This window comes from Coregonus clupeaformis, chromosome 1 (assembly GCF_020615455.1).
Source record: "Coregonus clupeaformis isolate EN_2021a chromosome 1, ASM2061545v1, whole genome shotgun sequence".
Taxonomy (NCBI): Eukaryota; Metazoa; Chordata; class Actinopteri; order Salmoniformes; family Salmonidae; genus Coregonus; species Coregonus clupeaformis.
The window spans coordinates 26,482,159-26,499,393 of NC_059192.1; the positions used below are offsets into that span (position 1 = coordinate 26,482,159).

The 17,235-nt window shown below is 44.1% G+C and overlaps 1 protein-coding gene across 7 annotated transcripts in view; it reads left to right on the forward strand.

The window, feature by feature from the left end:
* Nucleotides 1-17,235, forward strand: part of LOC121582212 (rho GTPase-activating protein 23) — a 79,043-nt gene that overhangs the window by 17,248 nt on the left and 44,560 nt on the right. For 6 of the 7 annotated variants that reach the window (XM_045215100.1, XM_045215163.1, XM_045215213.1 and 3 more), the window contains exon 1: nt 9,649-9,905. The exons of the other annotated variant lie outside the window; for it this stretch is intronic. In XM_045215100.1, the coding sequence (XP_045071035.1) occupies nt 9,852-9,905 (54 nt within the window). In that variant the 5' untranslated portion in view covers nt 9,649-9,851. Of the gene's footprint in view, nt 1-9,648; nt 9,906-17,235 lie in introns of those variants that run through there. 7 annotated transcript variants of the gene reach the window in all.

Sequence of the window (17,235 nt, forward strand, 5' to 3'; positions counted from 1 at the left end):
AGGGGGCAACTGTCGGGCGCTACCTCCTGAGGTAGCGGTCGAGATGTAGTAAGTAAACAAGTTTACATTTGAGTAATATCACAGATTATCCATTATATTGACCAGATACTCTAGTGGCCCAACCTAGTGGCCACTCTAACAATGAAAATAACCATCTTTAAAAATGGGATGTTTGCAATATGTAACTTTTTTGGGAGACCCCGACCAAATTCACATAGAAATGTGTGTTATAGATCTGTCATTCTCATTGACAGCAAGTCTAAGAAGCGGTAGATTTGTTCTATGTGGCTAATATTATGCTTCCCATTCTTAAGTTTCGTTTTTGCATCTTTTACTTTCGGTTTTGTACAGCAGCTTCAAACAGCTGAAAATACAATATTTTTGGTTTTGGGAAAAGACACTGTATCTCACAGCGGTTTAGATGGTACAATGATTCTCTACACTATACTTGCTTGTTTTGTCACATCAATTGAAATTAGGCGAATTATTAGAATTTTAGCAACCAGGAAATGGTGGAGCGATTTCTGCATAGGGCATCTTTAAGTATATTTAAAACCTAATACTTTTAGACTTTTACTCAAGTAGTATTTTACTGGGTGACTTTCACTTTTACTTGAGTCATTTTCTACTAAGGTATCTTTAATTTTACTCAAGTATGGTAATTGGGTACTTTTCCCATAACTTCTATTATGGATAGCCTATATAATTGTACACTGTAATGGATGGTTTAAAAAGGCAGCGAAGTACAATACTTCATTCAAAACATACAGTACTTAAGTAAAAGTAAAATTACTGACTTGAAAAAATACAACAAAAAAGTAGAGTGAATTCGGAAAGAGTGGGACATGATATAAACTGGGACAGCTTAATCCTGACGTGTTTATTTCTTGGTCTGTCAAGACAAAATCAAAACTATTATTACTAAGCCCTTGCAGAGAAACCACATTATCAAAATCACATCACTTCATTGGTGTGACATCATAGAGCGGGGCAGAGCAAGCTTCAAAGTTCACCCCGCGAAGCACACTGTAAGATCAGTGACATAGCTTTATTTCTGTTTTGATGTTAATGTTATAAAACTGTCATAAATAATGCACTGTGATAAATTGTGATGTAAATGTGCATACTATGTACTGGTGCATTAAAATACATTAGAAAGTTGCCAATATTATGTTTCAATTTTGTAATCCTGTAATTTTTTTAGTTGTCCTGCTTTACCAACCATAGCTAGCTAAAGTAGGACAGCATGGAGTAGCTAAAGTGGGACAGTCTTATCGGCTTTTCCAATGGAGGAAAGAGATCCAGTTTACATTTGGGACCCCCTTTAATTAGGTTAGGCAGGGCCCTGGTTCTTGTAGTACTATATACTGTTCATTTCTTCTTGTAGTACTATATCCTGTTCATTTCTTCTTGTAGTACTGTTATTAGTACTGTTATTTGGGTGAATTCAGAAAAAGTGGGTCACTTTTTGCATTTCCGTCTCCTGTAACCTCTTCAGACATCTATCCAACATATTAGATACATTTCTGAAATCCTCAAATGTTTTCTAATCACACAGAATTGAATTGTATTGGGGTACAATTAGGACTAGAATAATGGTGTCCCAATTGATCTAACCTGCTGTCCCAGTTTACCAAATGCGAACTGAACATATGGCTTTGACTCAGTGTATACAAATGGGTGTGCCATGCCTCCTGTGAATATGATATCAACATTAGTTTTTTTGTGTGATTACAAAACATCTTGAGGATTTCAGAAATGTATCATGTGCTGGGCTAATATGTTGGATAGATGTCAGAAGAGGTTACAGAAGACGGAAATGCAAAAAGCGTCCCACTTATTCTGAATTCATCCAACAAGTAATCAGAAAAACTACTAAATTACAGTAACAAGAGTATTTGTAATTCGTTACTTCCACCCCTGATGCTTTGTACCCCTTAGTTTGAGGGTTAATAGTCAGTGACCCTAATCTATAGGCCACTGATGGAACCCACCCAGTAATTGTCACAACTCCCTCCGAAGCTGCCACCTCTCCTTGTTCGGGCAGGCTTTGGCGTTTGTCGTCACCGGCATTCTAGCCACTGCCGCTCCTCATCTCATCATTCATTTACGTCATTTAGCAGACGCTTTTATCCAGAGCGACTTACAAATAGGTGCATTCACCTTACAGCCAGTGGGATAACCACTTTACAAAGTGTTTTTTTTTTTTTTTTTTTTTTTATTCTTAATTTTTTTTTTGGGGGGTGGAGTAAAGGGGGGGGTAGAAGGATTACTTTATCCTATCCCAGGTATTCCTTAAAGAGGTGGGGTTTCAAATGTCTCCGGAAGGTGGTGAGTGACTCCGCTGTCCTGGCGTCGTGAGGGAGCTTGTTCCACCATTGGGGTGCCAGAGCAGCGAACAGTTTTGACTGGGCTGAGCGGGAACTATGCTTCTGCAGAGGTAGGGAGCCAGCAGGCCAGAGGTGGATGAACGCAGTGCCCTCGTTTGGGTGTAGGGACTGATCAGAGCCTGAAGGTACGGAGGTGCCGTTCCCCTCACAGCTCCATAGGCAAGCACCATGGTCTTGTAACAGATGCGAGCTTCAACTGGAAGCCAGTGGAGTGTGCGGAGGAGCGGGGTGACATGAGAGAACTTGGGAAGGTTGAACACCAGACGGGCTGCGGCATTCTGGATGAGTTGTAGGGGTTTAATGGCACAGGCAGGGAGCCCAGCCAACAGCGAGTTGCAGTAATCCAGACGGGAGATGACAAGTGCCTGGATTAGGACCTGTGCCGCTTCCTGTGTAAGGCAGGGTCGTACTCTCCGAATGTTGTAGAGCATGAACCTACAGGATCGGGTCACCGCCTTGATGTTAGCGGAGAACGACAGGGTGTTGTCCAGGGTCACGCCAAGGCTCTTCGCACTCTGGGAGGAGGACACAACGGAGTTGTCAACCGTGATGGCGAGATCATAGAACGGGCAGTCCTTCCCCGGGAGGAAGAGCAGCTCCGTCTTGCCGAGGATCAGCTTGAGGTGGTGATCCGTCATCCATACTGATATGTCTGCCAGACATGCAGAGATGCGATTCGCCACCTGGTTATCAGAAGGGGGAAAGGAGAAGATTAGTTGTGTGTCGTCAGCGTAGCAATGATAGGAGAGGCCATGTGAGGATATGACAGAGCCAAGTGACTTGGTGTATAGCGAGAATAGGAGAGGGCCTAGAACTGAGCCCTGGGGACACCAGTGGTGAGAGCACGTGGTGCGGAGACAGCTTCTCGCCACGCCACTTGGTAGGAGCGACCGGTCAGGTAGGACGCAATCCAAGAGTGAGCCGCGCCGTAGATGCCCAGCTCGGAGAGGGTGGAGAGGAGGATCTGATGGTTCACAGTATCAAAGGCAGCAGACAGGTCTAGAAGGACAAGAGCAGAGGAGAGAGATCATTCCATTTGTTTTGTCATGTTTATTACACAAACCTGGTTCATATACCCTCATCAGTACCTGTATAAGTGTTCCCTCTGCCACCTTGTCTTTGTGTGTGATTGTTTATTGTGGAGGTTAGTGAATCTCGGTGGAGCGCTTTTGTCGCATTACTGCGTAACTCTGTATTTGCGGAATAAAGCCTGTTATTCTGTGATTTACCCTCCTGCGCCTGACTCCTTCGACATCACCTCATCACAGTAATTCCTCTAGATTATTTACTTAATCAAAACAAAGGCTTCTGAAGGAGCACACAACAATTGGCAACAGAGCTATGCATAATAATAATAACACAAATGTGATATAAAAATTAAACAAAATAATATTCACAGGTTTCCATCCCATTTCATGCAAATATTCTAAAATCTGTATAAAACAATACAGTGAGGGAAAAAGGTATTTGATCCCCTGCTGATTTTGTACGTTTGCCCACTGACAAAGAAATTATCAGTCTATAATTTTAATGGTAGGTTTATTTGAGAGAAAAAAATATCCAGAAAAACGCATGTCAAAAATGTTATAAATTGATTTGCATTTTAATGAGGGAAATAAGTATTTGACCCCCTCTCAATCAGAAAGATTTCTGGCTCCCAGGTGTCTTTTATACAGGTAACGAGCTGAGATTAGGAGCACACTCTTGAAGGGAGTGCTCCTAACCTCAGCTTGTTACCTGTATAAAAGACACCTGTCCACAGAAGCAATAAATCAATCATATTCCAAACTCTCCACCATGGCCAAGACCAAAGAGCTCTCCAAGGATGTCAGGGACAAGATTGTAGACCTACACAAGGCTGGAATGGGCTACAAGACCATCGCCAAGCAGCTTGGTGAGAAGGTGACAACAGTTGGTGCGATTATTTGCAAATGGAAGAAACACAAGACTGTCAATCTCCCTCGGCCTGGGGCTCCATGCAAGATCTCACCTCGTGGAGTTGCAATGATCATGAGAACGGTGAAGAATCAGCCTAGAACTACACGGGAGGATCTTGTCAATGATCTCAAGGCAGCTGGGACCATAGTCACCAAAAAAACAATTGGTAACACACTACGCCGTGAAGGACTGAAATCCTGCAGCGCCCGCAAGGTCCCCCTGCTCAAGAAAGCACATATACAGGGCCGTCTGAAGTTTGCCAATGAACATCTGAATGATTCAGAGGAGAACTGGGTGAAAGTGTTGTGGTCAGATGAGACCAAAATTGAGCTCTTTGGCATCAATTCAACTCGCTGTGTTTGGAGGAGGAGGAATGCTGCCTATGACCCCAAGAACACCCCATCCCCACCGTCAAACATGGAGGTGGAAACATTATGCTTTGGGGGTGTTTTTCTGCTAAGGGGACAGGACAACTTCACCACATCAAAGGGACGATGGACGGGGCCATGTACCGTCAAATCTTGGGTGAGAACCTCCTTCCCTCAGCCAGGGCATTGAAAATGGGTCGTGGATGGGTATTCCAGCATGACAATGACCCAAAACACACAGCCAAGGCAACAAAGGAGTGGATCAAGAAGAAGCACATTAAGGTCCTGGAGTGGCCTAGCCAGTCTCTAGACCTTAATCCCATAGAAAATCTGTGGAGGGAGCTGAAGGTTCGAGTTGCCAAACGTCAGCCTCAACCTTAATGACTTGGAGAAGATCTGCAAAGAGGAGTGGAACAAAATCCCTCCTGAGATGTGTGCAAACCTGGTGGCCAACTACAAGAAATGTCTGACCTCTGTGATTGCCAACAAGGGTTTTGCCACCAAGTACTAAGTCATGTTTTGCAGAGGGGTCAAATACTTATTTCCCTCATTAAAATGCAAATCAATTCATAATATTTTTGAAATTTTTCTGGATTTTTGTTTTGTTATTCTGTCTCTCACTGTTCAAATATACCTACCATTAAAATTATAGACTGATCATGTCTTTGTCAGTGGGCAAACGTACAAAATCAGCAGGGGATCAAACACTTTTTTTCCCTCACTGTATGCGCATTTTCCCACCAGAGATGTTTCCGTCAAACTGATTTATTGCGGATAAAAGGCTGTGCGTGATGACATAGTGCACATAAAAACAACTTTTCAGTTTAAATTCCCATGTACCAAATAAAAAATACAAATTAAATGGATTTCCATTCCATGTTCAACTCTAATGATGGTTTTGTCACAAAATGTGTTGCATTACATAGAAAATGTGCCCACTCTGATCTTAGTATGTGTACTCTAGCCAACAGCTCACAGATGAGATTGATGACATGAGATTATTATGGATAAGAGCGATATTCTTTTATTTGTCAAACGGTAGTCAAGCATCGATCATCATTTCACCAGAATAAAACCCTCAATATTTAATGGAAAGGAGCATTAAACTCATAACCGTGCACTTTCACCACCCTGTGAAGTTCATTTTGACTTATTTCCAGGGGCGCAACTTTCACTGGGGATGAAATTGCATTTTTGTCCCCCCCTCCCAGTTTTATCATTGGAATGTGATAGGAAGATGGAATGGTGTGCTTTAGGACCATGCGGACGTCTCCGATTGGTCGGGTAGGCTGTTTGGAGTGTTTATCTGACAATAAAATAAAATAATAATGTCCCCCCGACTTCTAAAACCAAAGTTGCGCCCCTGCTTATTTCATATGTAGCGTAATTAACTGCATGCTTTCCCAAATCATAGTGGGAGAACCACACAACATATCATCGCGTGACTCCCAAATTTACTTCGATATGATGGTTATTATATAAAGATTTGTGCATTGCCATTTCTCATATAATTAATTTTACCAACACAAAAATATCCCACCATGTCTAATAAACAAATTGTCTGTCGACATTTATAAAATTGTACCGGCATTTCCTGTTTCCATTAGCCCGGTCGTGACTTTTCTCTTGTGTCAGGTAATTAATCTGCATGAGATGGTTGTTTGGGAACATGGTTAATCATGTGACATTTTCAGATGAAGTAATAGAAAAAATAACCCTCTTTTATATTATAAAAATGTGGCTGCTAGTTATAACATGTTAAGAGACATTGCTTGTTGTTTGTTTAGCTAATAGGTGCTTATTTTTGCTTGGATAGGTCATACTTCACCTATTTGTGTGTTCATTATGGTAGGTAGAGATGGAGTTTTTTTTCCCACTGGTCATTTAGAAATTGGTGGTGTGTGGTTGTATGTCTGTATACTCCTGCCCTCTGTTGGTTTAATATAGCACTACTTATAAAAAGAATGAACACATCTTGCAAATTTAACATAAACCACTATTTTTGTACATCTCGAGGAGGGAGTGCATCTTGAAACAATATCGGCTGCATATTAAGAGGGTAGATTTGAGACAAGAAAGGAATCAGAGTGGAAAACGATACAGGCATGTTTATTTGTGCTGTCTGTGTCTATTTGTATCTGGACTGGATACACGTCTGCTACACTGGGTCTTACACATGCACTGGCCCTGTGGACTTATCTGTGAGTCAAAGTGATCTGTCGGTCCAAACCAAATCTCTCTATTTTCATGGGAGGATGACATATCATTCAGGGGTCTCTCGGGGACTATGGGAGCCAAGGAATGCCCTCTTTTCCCCTTGACTAAGTTTTAACTGAAAAAAAAAGATGACCCATTCAGAGAGACAGGGAAGGGTTCGGGATTCGTTTGTGGCGGGGGGGTCTGTACCAGTGCCATACTGTATAAAGAGAGTTTGGCAAACCTGAAACCTTTCAATGTATACATATGGATAACTGTCTGTAGTATGGCTCTCGTCAACACTAACTTTTTAATGCTTCAGGGAAAAGTTGTGCACTGTGGCAGCCTATTTTCTAAATCCTCAGCACTAAAGCAGCCGACCCTGCTTAGCCTCAGAGGTAAACCAGCAGCGTACCACCCTGCATACCACTGCTGGCTTGCCTCTGAAGCTAAGTAGGGTCTGTCCTGGATGGGAGACCAGATGCTGCTGGAAGTGGTGTTGGTGAGCCAGTAGGGGGCACTCTTCTGTCTGGTCTAAGGAAATCCCAATGCCCCGGGGCAGTGAAGGGGATATTGCCGTGTGTAGGGTGCCGTCTTTCGGATGGGATGTTAAACGGGTGTCCTGACTCTCTGTGGTCATTAAAAACACCATGGCACTTATCGTAAGAGTAGGGGTGTTAACCCCGGTGTCATGGCTACATTTCCAACCTGGCCCCATTCTATCATGGCCACCTAATCATCCCTCTTATTCCTAATTGGCATATATCACCTGATGTGTGGTGAGTGTTCTGGCACAAAAATGGTTGCCGTGCATCACCCAGGTGGAAGCTGCACATTGGTGGTGGATGAGGTGAGTTTTCCCCTTACTATGTAAAGTGCTTTGAGTTCCTCTGTAGAAAAACGCTATATAAATTGAGTCAATTATTACTAATTAAAGCCTTCCTCAGTGTTCTACGTGGGGCAGACAACCTGTCTTCCTATGATAAGAGCTTCCAGACAGGCAGGAGCACAATAACCCCAATCTCCTCTCCATCCATGACGTACTACACGCAGCCTAGGAAGGTAGGTCAACAGTTACGTAACCGCGTTTAGCGATTCTATCGTCTACTAAACATGAAATATGACTGTTCCATTCACATTGTGATGTAGGTTACGTCCCAAATGGCACGCTATTCCATATGTCCTTCAAACTCAACTCTGGTCCTCGAAGCCAGTTCCACTGTGTTTTTTCATTGTTGCCCTCTAATCAGTGACTGATTTAGACGCCAGGTGGGTGCAATTAATGATTAGGTAGAACAGAAAACCAGCAGGCTCTGGACCTCGTAGCGTACGAGTTGAGTACCCCTGCCCTATATAGTGCACTTCTTTTGACTGTGGCCCATATAGTGGATATGATGCCATTTGGGACAAGCCATAGTCAGTTGATACAAGGGCAGTCTGATGTTAAACCGGGGTTATAGTATTCGGAGGATGAGATAAGATGAGAAGCAGATCACAAAATCCCTAAAAAGATTGGACTGCATTTTCATCAGGATGCTCAGGAGCAATTTCAATATAGCTTAGCTTAGGTGAAAAACAAGTGGATAGTAGGCTTTAGTGGTCACTCTAGGGACATATACCGGGTGTGTGTGTGTGTGTGTGTGTGTGTGTGTGTGTGTGTGTGTGTGTGTGTGTGTGTGTGCGTATCAGAGTGAACATGCAGATTACATTACTCTATTATTCTCCTCTTCTTTCCTCTGTCTCCTTTGTGTTTTCATGCAGCGCTATTACATAATGACTCACAGTGTGTGTGTGTGTGTGTGTGTGTGTGTGTGTGTGTGTGTGTGTGTGTGTGTGTGACTGTGTGTGTGCGACGACTGTCTCCACGCATGCTCCCTTCTCTGGCCTGAGGGGAATGTCGGCTAACATCAGTATTGGAGTGTGTCTCGCTACAGCGACCACGAGCAAGCACACACACTCTTGCTCCGGGTGTGATGATTCTCCCACAGATACATAGCACAGCGCTCTATAGACACACAGAGAGAGCTATAGAAAACATACAGTATATGCAAACATAATGAGTCACAGTGCGAATTATGTAGGTCTTATGGCGGACAGACAAAAAAGATGCAAAGCACAGTTTAGACAGACAGAACATAAAACATTAACACATACAATGCAACACATTATAGATACCAAACAGTGACACAGAAATGTCTATGACAATAACAATTGTATTAATATTTCTGACTTGTGCAAAAAACACACACACCAGCACCACAACTAAAATTCCTGCCACTGACAAGCGCACTAACTAACTATCGTTCTTTTACGTCATAAATTGCTCTTATTGTTATTGCCATATCTTTAACTGTTTCTGTTAGGGTTTCTGTTATAGGTGCATGGTATCGGGAGAGATGAGAACATGAGCAATGTTACAAATTGAACTATTTGCTCTTTGAACTTTTTGCTCTAATTGCATGAGTAAGAATATCATACAATCATTGCTAATAGGAATCGGAAATCCCCTTTTTCTAATCCAATATTACGAGAATGAGAAATCACTGCAGCTGCCGCATCATGACAACTCTTGCCACTCCCTTGATTTAAAGATCTCCTACCTCCCGCGCGCCAACGCGTTTAATTTATCGCACGCCCATTCGCCACTAAAACGCCTTGGCTGCTGTTTCGGTCACGCCCATAAACGCGAGGGCTGGGCGGGACCTTTGTTGCATTCGGGTTTGCGCGTCGCTCGCGCCTATGTAGGAACGCGGTAACACCGAAATGGAAGATTGACATCGAAAGAATCAAAACTGAGGGAGGGACATTTCTACCTATCCACACTACGGGGGAGGGAGAGTAAGCCAACCTGTACGATGGAGTTGGCATAATGTCGATAGTAAAATAGTTTAAAAGTATTTATTATTGTTTACAACAACACCGTGACAACTCTTGAGGCACAAACCCTCCGAGCTACCCAATGAATGGAGTTGCCTTTTGCCTTGTTGGAATTCCACCCCGCTCTGAAAATGAAGTAAGTGCACTTGTCGTTGAGAAATTGCTTCTTTGCTATTTTATGCCATTCTATTTCACTGAAAATCTATTTGCAATTTACTTACTGTAACTATTCTTTGAAAAAGTAGTTAGTCTTTCTCTTGGTACATTTTACATTTTTTTTTGTCATTTAGCAGTCGGTCTTATCTAGAGCGATTTACAGTAGCATGCATTTTTCGTACTTTTTCGTACTGGTCTCCTGTGGGAATCGCCATGCTCTAACAACTGAGCCACACGGGACCTGAATATCTGGTAGGCTAAATATTTTCCACGGAGCGAACGTCCATGCTCTTATCGTAAGCTTCTCCGCGGGGGGCAACGCATTGTGTACTAATGTAGTAGGCTACAGTCAGTAGCCTACACAGTTTTGTTGTGTAGGCTACACTTTCTATCAGTCTAAAAACGGAATACAAAGGCTGCCTGCCTTTAGCTTGAACTGTCAGTAATGTTGTTTTGCAATCTCCTGCACTACACAATAGTCTATACACTGGACTTGTCAAACTATTATCACATATGATGTTGTGCGACTATTTAATATTAACATAATGTACACATCTATTAGTAAAGAAAATATGTGTAACGTTTGCTTGTTCGAATAAAAAAACAGGGGCCACATTATTTTAGGCATGCACTCTAAATGACAAAACGGTGGATGCATTTGTAAATAATTCAGGTGGTGTTGTCAACTTGATTTCATGCTACTACCTAAAAGCTTTTTCATTACTGTAACTGCCTCCCCAAGCGCTTTACACTACAATACATGCTTTATTATTCTGTTATAACCTACTGTAAGAAAACTTCAACCAGATTTTCCCCCACTTACTCCACCATGGTCAATGAATGCATTACTGGACATGTTTGAGCCTTATATGCACCCCGATCAGAAAATAAGTAAGGGTGGGTGGATGTGGGAGTGAGACAATACGAAATTGGGTTAGAATGCGTCAATTTCCATATGTCAGCCCACAGATGCAGCCTCCTAGACAGTAGGCACATTGTAGCCGTTACACTTTCCTCACTGTTACAATGTAGAGGGTTGGGAAAATATGTTGTTCATTTGGGCTACATTGTTTCAGGAATCTGGGTTATCCCATGCTTTAACTGCTGGAGAGACATATAGACTGCCATACGACTCACGGTATTCAAGTTGCCATACATGGGCGGCAGGTAGCTTAGTGGTTAAGAGCGTTGTACCAGTAACCGAAAGGTTGCTGGTTCTAATCCCCAAGCCGACTAGGTGAAAAATCTGTCGATGTGCCCTTGAGCAAGGCACTTAACCCTAATTGCTCCTGTAAGTCGCTCTGGATAAGAGCGTCTGCTAAATGACTTAAATGTAATGTTGTCAGGCAAACTGATGGCCACATTTAACCAGTTGCACTGCAAATGAGGTTATTCAGATAACAGTAAAATTAAACAACTTATAGTTCTATTTGTAGTTCACATTGTCTTATAGCTTGCGAGACCTTCAATATAGGATACATGTGTTGTGTTTACAGTTCACAATTTCAAGCACCACATGTGAACATTTGGTTTCCGGAAGTTCATTGATTCAACTTCTCAAACTTCCAAATGTCTTCAGTTATCTAACTATCTTCCAAATTCCCCCCATCGGATTATGTGTGCTCGGTCAAGCAGACTCCGCTTGCCTTATATGTCCAGTATCAAACCTTCAAGCATTTTCTGCAGCTCTAAAGTAAAAGGGCAATTAGTTTGTGCCGACGTGGTGCTTTGGCCTGGTGTAGTCACATGGGTAAACAGTAGTATTTCTCGAAGGCATTTAGACTCTTTTTTAGGCTATAAACCCTTCAGGTATATACCTAGTCCAATTGTTTAGGCTCAAACTTAAGTAGATGTGATGAGGTGGTGTTGAAGAAGTCAGGCGCAGGAGGGTAAATCACAGAATAACAGGCTTTAATCCGCAAAATACAGGTTTACGCAGAAATGCGTCAAACACACTCCAGGGCACAAAACAGGCGCACTGGAAAATACAAGGCACACAGGAAAATACTCCTGTGGATACACGATATACAATACACGAGCTCCACCTAGCTACACAAACCTCCACAATAAACAATCATCCACACAGACAAGGAGGCAGAGGGAACACTTATACTATGACTAATGAGGGAATAAGGACCAGGTGTGTGTGATTGAAGACAAGACAAATGGAGTGATGATAAATGGATCGGCAGTAGCTAGTAAGCCGGTGACGCCGAAACCTGACGCCGAACGCCGAAACCTGCCTGAACAAGGAGGGGAGGCAGCCTTGGCGGAAGTCGTGACAGTAGAAATGCGCCTAACAAATGCACAATGTGTTACATCATATGGATAGGCTAAAAATGTCACACAAAATAGCTACTTTGTGATGAAATCAGGAGATCTGATTTTCTCATTACGGCTAATGGACAAACCAAACATACTTCATTTATTTCATTGGGTCGTGTCTCATGTTATGTGACTGTGCCAGTGAGTCCTAATGTAGTTAGGCCTAGTTCTATCGATTGATTGATTGGTTGATTGATTGAGTGCAAGACCTATGTTAGAAGCCTCTACACACCCTTTTCAGAAGATTCACTAGTGTTTCCCACAGCCACGGAACCTTAAGCCGACATCAGGTTTGATAATGATATGGTTAGTGTTCACTTGGCACAACACGGTCCCAAACTGAATGAAACGGGGTGATACTATATGAACTTGTCGAATAAGAAGCACACATATGAGGCCTCCCGAGTGGTGCAGCGGTCTAAGGCACTGCATCGCAGTGTTAGAGGCGTCACTACAGACCCGGGTTTGATCCCAGGCTGTATCACAACCGGCCGTGATCGGGAGTCCGTAGGGCGGCGCACAATTGGCCCAGTGTCGTCCGGTTAGGGGAGGGTTTAGCCGAGGGGGCTTTACTCATCCCGCTCTAGCGACTCCTTGTGGCGGGCTGGGCTCCTGCAGGCTGACCTCGGTCGTCAGTTGAACAGTGTTTCCTCCAACAAATTGGTGCGGGCGGGTGTTAAGAATTGCGGTTTGACGGGTCATGTTTCCCAGGACGCATGACTCAACCTTTGCCTCCCAAGCCCGTTGGGGAGTTGCAGCGATGAGACAAGATCGAAAAAGGGGGTGAAATAAAATACAATAAGAAGCACTTATATTAGGTTTCTGTTATACAATGTTTTGAAACAATTCTGCTACAGTGTGCCCTAATAAACACGATCCTGAATGGCCATTTGCACTCCAGTTGTAGTGTTTACCTTTGTGTTACAGTGAGTGACAGAATGGTATGCCTGCCAATAGAGGTTCCTGTGGTAAAGTAGATAAGCCAGGTCCTGGCCAGGCCATGGGAAATGCCCTTGCTTGCTCCGTAAAGTGGGTCAGGCTGGAAGGGAGGGGTATTTGTTTTGGGATTGTTGGTAGCCAACATTTGGTTCTGTGTCATTTGGACAAGCTCAGGGTAACACTCAAAATTCACCAACTTGCAGTGGGGAAATACATGACTGTTTCTACCCTCAAAAACAGCATCTTTGCATCGTTTGACAAGACAACAACAACAAGACAAGCTGTCTTCTGCAGAAACATACGGATCATACTGCCATTACCACCCAGATCTAGGCTAACACATTTCAAGCTGCTCAGCACCTTCACCCACTATCTAACACTGGTTCATCTCACCACAATCTCCCCCTATCAAACTGTTGGTATGTGCATTCGGAAAGTATTCCGACCCCTTGAATTTTTCCACATTTTGTTACGTTACAGCCTTATTCTAAAATTGATCAAATTATTTTTTTCCCTCATCAATCTACACACAATATAATGAGAAAGCGAAAACATATTTTTAGAAATGTTTGCAAAAAATAAATAACAGTGCATGTCAGAGCAAAAACCAAGCCATGAGGTCGAAGAAATTGTCTGTAGAGCTCCGAAACAGGATTGTGTCGAGGCACAGATCTGGGGAAGGGTAGCAAAACATTTCTGCAGCATTGAAGGTCCCCAAGAACACAGTGGCCTCCATCATTCTTAAATGGAAGAAGTTTGGAACCACGAAGACTCTTCCTAGAGCTGGCCGCCCGGCCAAACTGAGCAATCGGGAGGGAAGGGCCTTGGTCAGGGAGGTGACCAAGAACCCGATGGTCACTCTGACAGAGCTCCAGAGTTTCTCTGTGGAGATGGGAGAACCTTCCAGAAGGACAACCATCTCTGCAGCACTCCACCAATCAGGCCTTTATGGTAGAGTGGCCAGACGGAAGCCACTCCTCAGTAAAAGGCACATGACAGCCTGCTTGGAGTTTGCCAAAAGGCACCTAAAGGACTCTCAGACCATGAGAAACAAGATTCTCTGGTCTGATGAAACCAAGATTGAACTATTTGGCCTAAATGCCAAGCGTCACGTCTAGAGGAAACTTGGCACCATCCCTACGGTGAAGCATGGTGGTGGCAGCATCATGCTGTGGGGATGTTTTTCAGTGGCAGGGGAGACTAGTCAGGATTGAGGGAAAGATGAATGGAGCAAAGTACAGAGAAATCCTTGATGAAAACCTGCTCCAGAGCGCTCAGGACCTCAGACTGGGGACCATCCAACAGGACAACGACCCTAAGCACACAGCCAAGACAACTCAGGAGTGGCTTCGGGACAAGTCTCTCAATGTCCTTGAGTGGCCCAGCCAGAAACCCGGACTAGAACCCGATCTAACATCTCTGGAGAGACCTGAAAATAGCTGTGCAACGACGCTCCCCATCCAACCTGACAGAGCTTGAGAGGATCTGCAGAGAAGAATGGGAGAAACTCCCCAAACACGCGAAGCTTGTAGCGTCATACCCAAGAAGACGTCGAGGCTGTAATAGCTGTCAAAGGTGCTTCAACAAAGTACTGGGTAAAGGGTCTGAATACTTATGTAAATGTCATATTTCAGTTTATTTAATTTTATAAATTTGCAAAACTTTCTAAAAACCTGTTTTTGTTTTGTCATTATGGGGTATTGTGTGTATATTGATGATGAAAAAAGAGTAAGGCTGTAACGTAACAAAATGTGGAAAAAGTCAAGTGGTCTGAATACTTTCCGATTGCACTGTATATACAAAAGTATGTGGACACCCCTTCAAATTAGTGGATTCAGCTATTTCAGCCACACCCGGTGCTGACAGTTGTATAAAATCTAGCACACTGCCATGCAATCTCCATAGACAAACATTGTCAGTAGAATGGCCTTACTGAAGAGCTCAGTGACTTTCAACGTGGCACCGTCATAGGATGCCACCCTTTCCAACAAGTCAGTTCGTCAAATTTCTGCCCTGCTAGAGCTGCTCTGGTCAACTGTAAGTGCTGTTATTGTGAAGTGGAAATGTCTAGGAGCAACAACGGCTCAGCCGCGAAGTGGTAGGCCACACAAGCTCACAGAACGGGACCGCCGAGTGCTGAAGCGCGTAGCGCATAAAAATCGCCTGTCCTCGGTTGCAACACTCACCACCTAGTTCCAAACTGCCTCTGGAAGCAACGTCACCACAAGAGCTGTTTGTCGAGAGCTTAATGAAATGGGTTTCCATTGCCGAGTAGCCGCACACAAGCCTAAGATCACCATGCGCAATGCCAAGCGTTGGCTGGAGTGGTGTAAAGCTAGCTGCCATTAGACTCAGGAGCAGTCTAAACGTGTTCTCTGGAGTGATGAATCATGCTTCACCATCTGGCAGACCGGCGGATAAATCATGGTTTGGCAGATGCCAGGAGAACCCTACCTGCCCAAATGCATATTGGCAACTGTAAAGTTTGGTGGTGGAGGAATAATGGTCTGGGGCTGTTTTCATTGTTCGGGCTAGGCCCCTTAGTTCCAGTGAATGGAAATCTTAACGCTACAGTATACAATTACATTCTAGACAGTTCTGTGCTTCCAACTTTGTGGCAACAGTTTGGGGAAGGCCCTTTCCTGTTTCTGTATGACAATTCCTCCATGCAGAAAGTGAGGTCCATACATAAATGGTTTGTCGAGATCGGTGTGGAAGAACTTGACTGGCCTGCACAGAACCCTGACCTCAACCCCTTCGAACACCTTTTGGAGGAATTGGAACGCCGACTGTGAGCCAGGCCTAATCGTCCAACATCAGTGCCCGACCTCACTAATGCTCTTGTGGCTGAATGGAAGCAAGTCCCCGCAGCAATGTTCCAACATCTAGTGGAAAGTCTTCCCAGAAGAGTCTGTTATAGCAGCAAAGGGGGACCAACTCCATATTAATGCCCATGATTTTGGAATGAGATGAGCAGGTGTCCACATACTTTTGGTAATGTAGTATATGTCCTCTGATCCCTGGTGAAAGGAAGCCGGTGGAGTGGAAGTGTTGGTGGAGGGGGAACCATAATGAGTGACAGGGAGCAATTGCCTTGACCCCGATGGGAGCGATTATTGTTGTGTGTTGTTTTCGCAGAGAGGGAGAAATGGAATGGGGCTTTACTGTATAGAAAGGGGGTGGGAGGCACCCTGGGACACTGGGACAGGCCGAGTCTTGCTCTGAAATGCAGAAATGACAATGAGCCTTTGTTGCGCTGGGAACAGGGCAGGGGCAGTGAGAGATGGAAGGGAATGAGGTGGGTCGATGCGATGTGTGTGTGTGTGTGTGTGTATGTGTGTGTGTGTGTGTGTGTGTGTGTATGGGGCAAAGTTGAAAGGTCAGAAGTAGAGGTGGTGCTCTGTACCTATTAAATGGCCTAATGGCTATCCCAGGCCTGAGGTAAGAGCTGGGGCTTCCACCCAGAGTGACTGGGAAAGGAGTGTGTGTCTGTGTCTGTGCGCAAGTGCGACTGCGTGTACGTACACTTGCATGTGTGTGTGTGTGTACGTGTGTGTGTCCTTTCATGTGAGTGCGTGCGCACACATATCTATGTGCGTGCGCACACATATCTATGTGTGTGTGTGTGTTTTAGAACAAACACTGGCTCATTATTCCTCCAGCAGGTGGGCTGCACAGGAATGTGTCAATGAAAGCGGGATGGCGATTACTGTATAGCAATGGAATGACGAGAGAAATGAAAGACCCAATAAAACATAGGAAAACAAAGCGCGAGAAACTTCCAGAGAAAGCGCTAGCGAGCGTGGGAGCTCGATATAAAGCGATAATAACGGCAGAGTGAAAAACATGAAAGAGACAGAGATAAAAGGGAGGGGCAGCGGTGGGCACGGGGCATCAGGTGCAGTCAACAAAGCCCTCTGCTCCCAGTGAGTGAGTAGTTCATAGGGTGGGGGGTAGGGGGGTGGATGTGCCCCCCCCCCTTAATCCAGAATGCTCTCTGTGGAGTCTGCCCCATCTGGATGCCCAGCTGCTGCCCTGAGCTTTTG